The sequence below is a fragment of the Zea mays genome, chromosome 7 (genome assembly GCF_902167145.1).
Source record: "Zea mays cultivar B73 chromosome 7, Zm-B73-REFERENCE-NAM-5.0, whole genome shotgun sequence".
NCBI lineage: Eukaryota > Viridiplantae > Streptophyta > Magnoliopsida > Poales > Poaceae > Zea > Zea mays.
The window spans coordinates 23,734,677-23,746,871 of NC_050102.1; the positions used below are offsets into that span (position 1 = coordinate 23,734,677).

General features: G+C 40.6%; 1 protein-coding gene across 2 annotated transcripts; it reads left to right on the plus strand.

Moving 5' to 3' along the window:
* The first annotated feature begins 215 nt into the window (after window positions 1-215).
* LOC103648205 (Protein RETICULATA chloroplastic) lies at window positions 216-4,569 on the plus strand. Of its 2 annotated transcripts, none has more exons than XM_008672692.4 (8): window positions 216-1,014; window positions 1,124-1,222; window positions 1,328-1,548; window positions 2,537-2,606; window positions 2,703-2,782; window positions 3,166-3,230; window positions 3,849-4,064; window positions 4,172-4,569. In XM_008672692.4, the coding sequence occupies exons 1-7, from the start codon at window positions 463-465 to the stop codon at window positions 4,040-4,042; spliced, it is 1,281 nt and encodes a 426-aa protein (XP_008670914.1). In that variant the 5' UTR covers window positions 216-462; the 3' UTR covers window positions 4,043-4,064; window positions 4,172-4,569. The 2 variants fall into 2 exon arrangements, with proteins under 2 accessions (XP_008670914.1, XP_008670913.1); XM_008672691.2 differs by having other exon boundaries at window positions 4,188-4,569.
* Window positions 4,570-12,195: the final 7,626 nt, after the last annotated feature.

The following is a 12,195-nucleotide window of genomic DNA, read 5'->3' on the forward strand; positions in this document are numbered from 1 at the left end:
TAGATAGATGAGCACGATTAAACAAAAAGTGGCATGGGAAACGCCCACTTGCAGCCCTTGGGCCACTGCGTCCACGTCACGATTAGTGGCTCTGCTCCGTCACCACAACGGTTCCACGACGGACAAAAAACGTGGGCCTCCATACGGCCCGCATGGTTGAGGATACGGCCCACAGCCGCAGCAAAACGACAGTCGCCACCCTTGTCCCCAACCACCGTTGGGAGCCGGCAGCCCCGCACGCTTCTTCTTCCCGCCGCGCCGCCACCCCACCAATCCCCAGTCCCCCACGAAAGACCAAACCCCTCGCCCTCCTCCGCTATTTCCCAGCCGAATCCCACCCATCCCGACCAATTCTGTGGTCCGCCGCGCCCTCCATACCCCCGCCCCTGTGGCGCACTCATCTCTCTCGCCGCGGCAAAATCGTTTAGCCGTCCCAATCCGACCACTTTTCTCCGATCGAGCATGAGCATGGCGTTCTCCTGCGCGGGCGCGCGCCTCCACGGTCGCACCGGCGTCGGCGGCGCCAAATGCCGTCCCGGCGCGGCTCTGCTCGGGCGGCGGGGCACCTGCTTCCGTCCGACCGCCTGGAGGTGGAGCACCGCCAGGGGAATCCGCGCTGACCTCCCGCCACCGCCGCGGGCGAGCGCGGATGGCGCCGCCACCTCCGGCCCGGACGTCGTCGTCCCCGAAGCGGGGGACGCTACTGAGGAGGTGGCCGCGGTTGTTCAACCTGTTGTGCTCCCGGAGAAGCTTGATGTCGATGATGGTGGAAATGGCAAGCTCCCTCCCGCCGCCGGCGGCGGTGGGGACGGCGAGAATGGCGGCGGTAGCGGCGGCGGGGGTGACGGTGACGAGGAGGAGGATGAGTTCGGACCCATACTCAGCTTCGACCAGGTGGTCCAGGAGGCGGAGAAGAGAGGGGTTAGTCTGCCCAGTTTGCCCACGGACATAGTTGAGGCGGCCAAGAGCGTTGGGATTCAGAAACTGCTGCTGCTGAGATATCTGGACATGCAGGTCTTTTGAAGAGTTCTTGTTATTTTACTTGTGTTTTTTGTTTGTTTGCGTTGTTAGTTTGATTCTGACGTGTCTGACTTGAAATTGTTTTGTTGTTTGGATTTCAAAGGCGTCGGCTTGGCCCTTGGGGCCTGCAATTAGGTCCTGCTCGCTTCTCCGGAATAGGATGCTGGTTGATCCTGCATTCCTCTTCAAAATTGGCACTGAGGTTGGTTCAGTTGTTTACTTCAACTAGTATTGTATATTTGTGCAATGATACTGACATGATTCCATGGGTTCAGTTTTGACTGTTTCCTCCATGGTTATGTTGCAGATAGTCATCGATACATGTTGTGCGACATTTGCTGAGGTTCAGAAGAGAGGGGAGGAGTTTTGGTCAGAATTTGAGTTGTATGCTGCAGATATGTTGGTAGGAGTAGTTGTTAATGTAGCTTTAGTCGGCATGTTAGCGCCATATGCTCGATTTGGTAGCAGATCTGCATCAGAAGGTCTCCTTGGGCGCGTTAGGCATGCTTATGATGCCCTCCCAAGCAGGTTTGTTGTCAACATAAATTATCCTCTGAAGTTATATCTTAAGCATACCATTCTACAAGTTGTGTGAACCTATTTGAACTATTGAAATTTACTCAACCAGGAAAAAATAATTACTCAAAACTGATAATTATTAGAAGGGATTCTTGTAGATGTGTTATTTAGGGGCATCAAATACTGCTGTCGTGCTTGTTTCATTCTTTCTTTTTTGGTTGGGTAGGGGTTGGTCATTTCCTGCATTGGACTAAAATGACATCTATGCGGGATCAATATCTTTTCTATCTTTTCTATGCCAATGAATGATACACAATGTTTGATACCCCCGAGCTGCTCTCATAAGAATGAACCATGAAAATGTTCACAGAATAATTCAGTCTCATTTTTACCAGTATCATAAATGCCAGTTGGACATGTTATTTTTTGTACTTAATGACAAGGAAAAAATATGGAAAATTATTAAATCTGGAGGCTGGAGCTGAAATGCTTAATCCTTAGCTTCTGCATTCGCACTATTGGAAATGCATGTTTATGCTGAATCCTTGGCAAACATGTTCGTTAGATTATTTTTTTCATAAGTCAGCTATATATAATTGATTGTGGAATCACCATGAATCATTGTAACATGTATGTTGGAGCTCTGTTTCCAACTTGTAGCATATATAAGCATTTCTGTTCAGGTGTGGAGTTTTGGCCTTTTGTAGCCTTAACAAGCATGGTGTGGCCCAAATTTTGTTACTCTAAACTGGAGCATAGTGGTCTTTAGGGGAAAAAATAACAATACTGCCAAGGGCCTATATTCTTCTTTTGCATAACCTGTTGAAATAGTGATCTCGCTCCTCCTAGCTTTGTCTTTCATTTTTATTACTTGTTGCATGTTCGATTTATAGTTTTACCACTTATATTCTATTATTCTGTCAAGACAGCTCATTTTTTTCCTTTACTGCATTCAACCATTCATCTGGGTAATGATCATCAAAACTGATACTTGCAGCGTTTTTGAAGCTGAAAGGCCAGGATACAAATTTTCTGTGCAGCAACGGATAGGAACATACTTTTTCAAGGTAACTCCGTTTTTAATGAAATACTCGCTATTTTCCATAGAAATGTTATCAACTATAACTATCTCTTTAGATGTCTGAAATATTATTCGTGAACAGGGAATATTGTATGGTTCTGTTGGATTCTTTTGTGGTCTTGTGGGACAAGGGATTGCTAATTTGATAATGACAGCCAAACGGTATGTTCTCTTGGTACTATATCTGGTAATGTGCATGTGTTCCATGTTCATAGTTTTGCTTCCTCATCTTGTTATTCTGTTTAACATGCGTTCTTTACTTTATATGGCTATGGAATGTACTTGAATTTTGATGCTGCAATATGATGTTTACCTACATGACCACTGGCAGTTTGTTCTAAACCTTCTACATTTATAGAGGGCCTATTTCTGATTTCTTGGTCAGTGTGGGAATTATTGCCTATTTTGATAGGTACGTCGAGTGTTAGGTGATAGCTAAAGATTAAGACGTGTATGGTGATAAAACTTAGCAATCTCTTCCACAAATTGTTTGTGTGCTATTCATGAATCTCAGACTTAATTATTCCTTAAAATTTGTACCTCAGGAGTGTTAAGAAGTCAGATGATGATGTACCTGTTCCACCTCTTCTCAAGACTTCTGCTTTGTGGGGTAAGGCTGTCCAGACAATTCTTATCATAATTTCATATCTCAAATTGTTTGCATGTCGACATCACTAGATTAAAGTTTCTCCTTCAGCCTTGTATGGTTGAATTATATACACGTAGGTTTCCATGTGATTTTCTTACGCTAAACAGTAAACACCTATAGGTTTTGGATACATGATCATATGCGGAACTTTAATTTGCAATAAATATATGCATGATAGTGTCTTAATATTTTCAGAACAAAGGAAAAATTGTTTTCTTTCATCTTGCTGGGCCCTGCATGCACAAGTGATTTCATACTTTCTTGTACTAAATGTTTCTGAACTGCCTATTTTGTTTGTTGGGTTGATTTTTTAACACTGATAATGGATTGAGACTTGCGAAGCTATAGTCAAATGCATCTAATTAAAGTTTCCTATGATAACATAATTACAAGTTTGCATTGTTGTACCTGTAGTCAAAATCTTCATATCTTGTTTAGTTAAGCATTTTACTGTAGCAAATGAAAACAGGTTGATACTCTTAGTGTTTTGATAATGATAGATTCTGCACCTCCCTATTTCCTGATGGTGTCTTCTGAAACCATGTGAAGTGTAAACAATAATGGGCCTGATTTTTGCAGGTGCATTCCTTGCTGTTTCTTCCAACACACGGTACCAGATTATTAATGGATTAGAGCGCCTGGTTGAGGCTTCACCTGTTGGGAAGCGTGTCCCGGCTGCTTCTTTGGCATTCACTGTTGGTGTGAGGTTTGCCAATAACGTGTACGGAGGGATGCAGTTTGTTGACTGGGCAAGAATGAGTGGCTGCCAATGAGTTGCGAGCTTTCATTTCTGTGGTGAGGTCTTCCTTCTTCTATACATGCCCCCTCTCCCCCCCACAATAAATGCAGTTCTCTTCTCTTGATGTAGCCAATGGATAGATAACATTATGCCAATAATGCAGATGCTTTTTATTGCAGTCACTATTCACCGCGATGCTGTATTGTTGTTGCTTGCTGTCTGCTACCTGTTATTCCACCCAAATTCGTCGAATTTTCATCATGGCAAAGTCAAAGATGTGGTATAAATATCTTGGGGGGCAAAAGATATAAAAAATAAATGTGGAGGTTTCTCGGAGAATGATGAGTTTAGCATTAGGAGTGCTTAGCGCAGCATAGAACCAGGAGAGGTTGAATTGCTTGTTTTGTTGTTGAAGATGTCACCGTCTTGATTTGGATAGTTGAGTGTACTAGTACTTGCTTATACTCTATTGAATTTGCTGTTCTCATATTTTCATATGTTCTGTGGACTACTTTGGAAGTCCAACATCTTGTCACTTATTTATTATTAGTTTTTATGGTACTAGCGTGTGTTTCATAAAACTCTATTTAGGACTTGTTTGGTATTATGGGCCTGTTTGGTATGGCTCCAGAGCAAAACTCTAAGGGGGAGCTGGCCAGAGCATGCCAAACACCCTAACTCCAGAGTTGTAAACTCTATGGAGTTTTTGGAGCTACAGTACAATTTTTTAGAGTACCTCTTTTGCTGCTCTGAAAACTCCAAAAAAGCAACCTAGTCATGGAGTTTGGAGTTATTTACCCGCTATTGCCACTGGTTATGAGAAACAATCTAAACTCTGGAGCAGAGCTGCTCCACCCAGAGTTTTGGAGTAGAGCTGCTCTGGGGTGGAGCAGAGCCATGCCAAACACACCCTAAATAGGAGGAGATTTAATCCTCTTCAATCCACCTCTAACCTAACAAGCCCTTATGTTTCGCTGGAAACCTAATACATGGGGTCTAAATTACAAGATGACATGGCACTATGTTGTATCCAGGAGTAGTATTTAGGGGTGGATAACGAATCAGCTCGTCCGAGTTCGAGCTGGCTCGTTAAGATAACGAGCCAGCTCGACTTAGCTCGTTAAGTTAACGAGCCACAGAGTCAGCTCGACTCGTTAACGAGCTCGAGGTGGCTCATTTAGCTCGTGAGCCAGAGTAGAAAAATAATAATATGTACATAATAATTAATTTTTAGTTAATTTTAAACTAATTTAACAATAGAAAATAGTAATTGTACTCCTAGTTTCAAAAACCACGTCAATGTAACACCGAATTAGCATAATTCATCACTCATCAATTCACATACATGTTCATCAGTTAACCACAATTATATTTGCATAAACCAATTTAACACATAAACATCGTTCATTAATCATTAGTTTAACTCATAAGTCATAGACACCTCACATACATATAACATGTTCATCAATTATTCCGTAAATGATATGCATATAGTTTCGTTTTGCCGGAATGTGGTAGCTCGTTTAGCTCGCGAGCTGGCTCGTCAACGAACCAAGCTAGAATGTCAGCTCAGTCAGCTTAACTTGTGAAAAAATTCAAACAAGCTGATCTGAGCCGAGCTGACCATGAACCGAGCGAGCCAACGAACCACGAGTATTTCGTCCAGCCCTAGTAGTACTGGTGTGAATTGACATGAACAGCTGTTAAGATGCAATAGTTTTTGTTATTCTCCATCCCATGAACTGGATGGTCGAGTTACCTCATGTTGGGATTGCAGAGTTTTCAAGCGCAGGTGCTTCTGCGAAAACAAAGTTGAGAAAGTCAGCTTAATTTCTTTCAGTGAAGATGAGAAGTGAGAACCAGGGTGGCCATGGGCTCTGTAGGCCGGGAAAAATGTAGTGATAATTAAATGCAAAGGAAAGGGCCAAACCATGGCAGGGTCTGAAAGAGCAACATGCTGAAGCAGATGCGTTCGGCTGCACAAGTCCAGGTGACGCTGGCACATGAGAACCGGGCCCATCGTTCCATCGACTTTGAACATTGTGATGCTTGCTGACATTGTAGAATGGAGTGCATTTCGAGAAACGGGGGGGGGGGGGGGGGGGGGGGGAGCTGACAACGCAGATTTTGCGACCTTCAATGCTCACCAATGCAGATAATGACAGACGCAGACCTGAGACCTGGGACTGCTACGGATCTAGTAGTAGTTGAGATCTGGGACAATTTCATATACTATCAAGTTGAGAGACCATCTAGATTCACTTGCTCGAAACAAGCACACTCCAGAACACACCCCCAGGGAGGGGTCAGCGCTCCTACTCCCCAGATTTTGCGGAGTAACAGTGTTTTTGCGTCCGACTCCATACGTGAATCACTCCCGCTCTACTCATTTTGTACCACACCCTTGAAGCAAAAAGTACCTGATCCCCCGGATTCTCTCCCTGGTTATCTCATGTGCTGATGCGGGAGTCACAGGGAGCGAATATTCTTTGCCAAACCGCTGTAGGAATAGAGGGAAGCAGGCAGAAGTGAGAGATGTGAGAAGCAAGGAGCGGAGTGGAGAAAAGCTGGAAAAGAGCGCTGATAAGGGCCAGTTTAATAACCCTATTTTACCAAAAGATTTCTATTTTTATGGAAAATTAATTCATTTTTTTTTGAAAATAGGAATCACTTATGAAAATGAGGTTTCCAAACTACTCTTAAGCGTATCCTAATTTTTCTCTCGATATCCTCCTATTCTATAGATCATTTGAGTTCCCAAACTAATCCTAAGGCCATCTTCATCAGATCGTGTAAATGGTCGTGCAAAATACTAATTTGTACTGTAGGTTACACTTTTACAGAGTGAAATTTAAAATATAGAATAAAATTAGGAGTTGGATAAGTAGTCTGCTGGAGATAGTCTAAGAGGCTAAAAAGTTGGGAGGTTTAACGGTTTACAAAATGAAATGTCGTTTAAAAAAAAGAAGATAATTTTGTATTATAAATCTTAAATTATCTTCAAATTACCACTCTACTTTTATACTTTCTTTTTCTTTTGCTCAACATATTTACATTAGAAATTTTGTCCTTACTCCTATACTTTCTCATAATCTTGTTGCGGGAATTTAGGAAACAAAGCAGAAAGTGTGTTGATACTGCGAAAGCTGATTGGTGTAAAAAAATAATCATATTTCCATATAATTCGATCTCTATTTTTGTTTTAAATATGTTTCAAAATCTGATTAAATTTATTTATAACATAAAGATTTACAATACAAAATAATATTATTAGATATACATAGACACAGGGGTGAAAACGGGCAGGGTACCCGAAACGGGTACCGGATACGGGTATTGATTCGGGACCATTTTTCGGATACAGATATAGGTATTTTTATATTCGGGATGGATACGAGTAATACCCGGATAATACAGCTTCAGATTTGGGTCGGATACGGAGCGAGTACTACCCGGTAAATACCCGAATATTCGGGTCGGATACGGGTACCCGGAATTCGGGTACCCGTTTTTCCTTTTTCTGCATAATAATATAGTTATAAAATCATAACTTTTACATATGAAATCGGATGAATATAAAGTTTATATGAAAATTGTAGAGCTCGAAGAGATCTATAACTTTGTACTACATTACATTTTTGTTTAAACATATCTTTAAGCCAAAATCATTGAAATAATGTCTAAATTTATATCAAAATAATAAATTTTATCATTTTCATGTGGGGACTTAAGATTATCTCCATGTGGGAACTTAGGATTATCTTTTTATAAACTATTTATTAATATTGGTAACTTATTTGCAATTCCCGGTCGACGCTACAATATTTTTATAAATTTAATTGTATTTTGATGATTTTCTACAACAAGAAATTAATAATACACTAAATAGCCTAAAAATTCATGAATTTTTACGGGGACACAACATATATCCACATATAGTTCTTAAAAACATCTGGACTATAAAATCCACAAGATGTTGGTGTTTCTTCCATTCCACTCCCACTTATTGCGTGATTTACACGTGAAATCATTTTATGTATCGAAGTTTCAACATAATTAATATTTCACTTATCATTTCCATGTGGCGACTTGAGGTTTTATTTGAATAGAATGTTTATTTGTTTTTGGTAAGCTTTTTGCAATTTTGGGTCAAAACTAGTGTATTTATGAATTTTAATTATATTTTGATAATTTTATGTAGAAAGAAATTAATAATGTACAAATTGCCTCAGAAATCTATGAAATTATACGAAGGTACAACATATGGCCACATATAGTCATAAAAATAATGGGACCATAAAATCCACAGGATGTCAAAGTTTCTTCTATTTTATTTCCACTTATTGCGTGAGTTACATGTGAAATCACTCTAAGTATCCAAGTTTCAACATAATCAATACTTCACTTTACCATTTTTATGTGGGAACTTGAGATTATCTTCTATTAAATGTTTATTAGTATTAATTTACTTTCAATTTCGTGGTCGAACAAGAATATTTTATGATAACTAATTAATGCATTATCCGACAAGTATCCGATATCCGATCAAATAATATCCGTATCCGTCACTTATCCGCCCGGATAAATATCCGGTCCCTGTATCCGTATCTGTCCCGTTTCTAACTATCCGTATCCAATCCTGAATCCGTTTTAAATACATTAGGGTAGGATACAGGATGAGCTACTATCCGTCTGTATCCGCCCGTTTTCACCCCTACATAGACATGTTGAAACCCAGGGTTAGGTCAAAATCGGGTCATAGGATGTTTGACACGACATATATCCGACCCGCAGTGGCGGGCTCAATGGATAGTCTAGATAGACCTATGACTACCCTAGAATTGGGCCAAAAAAATATACCCCTCACTCCTAGCCCACAACTCTGTCCATCCCTACTCTTAGCGTCGCTCCACCGCCCGTACTCGACAGGTGCTGCCACTGTCTAGCGTCTTGTGGTAGCTGTAAGTGGTAAGGTGATGTGGTGCACTATAACCCTTTCAATTCAATAGCGGTCGTTGCTATGATAAGTTGTTATTTTTCCTTTGATGAATTGAATTTCTTATGAGACATTTTGGGTATTTTCTGCTTATGTATTAAATTGGAAGGAATTGTATATATTTGGTATTGAATTATATATGATATTATATGTTAGAACTTTTTATCATTGTCTACCCCAAGTTCAAATCCTAGGTTCGCCGCTGGTATCTAGTGTCGGGTCAGGTTAGATTGATCCGTGCTTCCCTGTTAGGTGTGTCGGGTTTTTCGGGTTGAGTTAGGTTTTCTTTTTGGTTTTGGGTCCGATTTTTTGGGTTGGGTCGAGTTTTAGTCAAAAAAACATGGCTCATGCTCGACCTGTGGATTATTGCGGGACAAAAATTGTGGCACGTACCCACCCGTTGTATTGGTCAGGTTGGGTCATGTCAGGTTTTTTTGGACGGGTCGGTCAGGTTGGGTGACCCATGCTCACATATAGATATACAATAATATATATGTTAGGTAGGGATTCCATGTAAGGACCTGTTTGTTTTTAATTTTAATCCATGTGGATTGAATATGATTGAGTGAGTTTAAATTCCTAGCTAGTCAAAGTCCCTCATAATTCCTCCTAATCCCCTCTAACCCCAATAGAATAGTAATAACCGAACAAGACTTAAATATATTCAAAGGTCTTAGGGTGCATTTGGTCTAGCTTGTTGAACCTGCTTCTACTTTTAAAAAGCACATCTAATCCAAAGAGATTCAATTTTTCCGCTTCTACTTAAAAATAATTTTTAGTACAAATTTGAAAGCAACTTAGACCCCAATTTTTTGCTGCTTATCCAAGTTCCATATATTTATATTGAAATACATCAAATATAAAGTAAACATGTTTTTAATAAAATGAAAACATATTTTTAATTAAAATATTTAAAATAGAATTGTAAAGTTGATTTTTAATTCAATATATTAATGAAAAGATACGACAAATAAAAAATAAAATGTGATTAAAAATATTAGGAACACAAATGAGAAATCGATTTTTTAATTAGATACATTAATTTAGGGCATGTTTGTTTGAGATTTTAATCTGTCTAGAATATATAATTTAACATATTTTCAATTAACACTTAGTTTAAAAATAAGATATATTATATAACAGACCCTAAGAGATACAATTAAACAAAGTGTATATAAATAATAGTCAATTTGTTTATAATAGACAACTCATAGTAGGTTGAACCAAATAATTTTCAGCTTTTTTAAAATTAAATAGCCCACTGTTGAACCGAGCCCACCTAGTGTGTTCAAACGAGATAGCCTTTTCTCGTGTATGGCCCAATTAATATTGAAAAAAATTTATGGCGAAAAAGCTGATGCTAACATTCTTTTCAAGTTTTTTTTTCCATTTTTCTCAAAATCCAGCTTTCCATGTTTTCAAAAGCTAGCTCAAGAGCTGGCTATTTATTTTGGCTCCTGATTTTTTTTGCTGACACACTACCAGAACAACCTGCTCTGTCGAGTGCCACAAGCAATCGGCAAAGCCAGAAAACACTCGACAACCTCTTTGTGGAGTGTGACTCTCAACAAAGAGGCCTCGGTGAATTTGCATCGGCAACAACTTTTTTGCCGAGTACTTTTTGTCAGGCACTCGGCAAAGAAAAGTTGCCATGACAAGTGACAGAGACGATGACTTTGCCGAGTGTACTCACTGACACACGACAGAGGCTCCCTCTTTACCGAGTGTCTGCTGGCCTAACACTCGTCAAAGAAGGCTCCAGTGGGCCCCTTTGCCAATCTCTTTGCCGAGTGCACTGGGAAGCACTCGACAAAGAGGTAGCATTTGACAAGTGCATGTTGGCCTGGCACTCGACAAAGAAGGCTCCAGTGGGCCCCTTTGGCAGTCCCTTTACCGAGTGCCATGGGAGACACTCAGTAACAGGAGCTTCTTTGCCGAGTGTCAGGACTACAACACTCGACAAAGAAACTTTACCGGTTCTTAGGTGTGTTTTTTTGCCGAGTGCTATGGTCATTGCACTTGTCAAAGACATTCTTTGTCGAGTGTAACATTCAACAAAGTGATTAGAAACCCCCCTTTTTATTTGTTTTTATTATTCCATCCAAACAAACAAAACATATATCACATATACATCACAAAATTCACAGAATCATCACATACATAATATATACCACAAATCTCACCAATTTTTCACAAATATAAGTACTATCACAAACATAAGTATCACAAAGACCACAAATCTCACAAGTTCAAACCAATTTTCACAAACATGAGTATTACCGTACCCACACAAACATAAGTATCTCAAGTTTGAAACTACAAATGTCTCACAAGCACAACTAAGAGATCATCAGTGAGGTGGTCGGCTGGACTGGTTCGACGATGGGCTGGGCGATCTATGAGGGTTGTTTGATGCCGCCAATTGCCCTACACAGAGAAGAGATTGCTTGTGTGAGACCAGATGAATATATATCATGTAGGACTAAAATTTTGATACTCACATGAGTATGGAACTGAGAAGAGTTAACTGTAGAGAACAACAGAGGTGGTGGAGCAAGACCCTGTGCAGCACCAAGGCTCTGCATGTACTAGAACATCTCACCCATCCTCTGCTGATCCGCCCTGCTTCGCTTCCCGCTCCATATGTTCCCTCCTCTCTTCTTATAGCTGGGTCTATAATATTTCACCCCAATGTTGTAATAATGCAAAGAGAAGGTATATAACTCAATGAATGACGAGGCACAAAAGCACTAACCTGGAGTTCCTGGATGCGATGCTATGAGCTGTCCTGTCGAGGTCGTATGGCTAGGCTCATGCTCCTGCTCCTTGATTGCACCGGAGACAGAGTGGAAGTGGATGACGAGTCGATTGCCCCATCGACAATCTAGTACCGCCCATGCCTCTTGCCTCCTCCAAGCCTCATGAGGACATCTCTGTTGATGTCCTCGATCCTTGGATCATAATCTAGCTCATGGACCTCCTTTGCCATGGCGGCGTACTCACTGAGGTGGCTGTAGACGATGAGATTGTTGTACGCCTTGGGCCCGTCCTCTAGGTTGTAGGTGATGTTAGACGTCACCTTGCCCTTGTGGGCCATAGCATACGCCGAAAAGATAGAGCAAGGCTGGCCACTATGTGACGCCAACTGTGAGAAAACCAATGAGATGATTAGATATCATGCCTAACCAAAA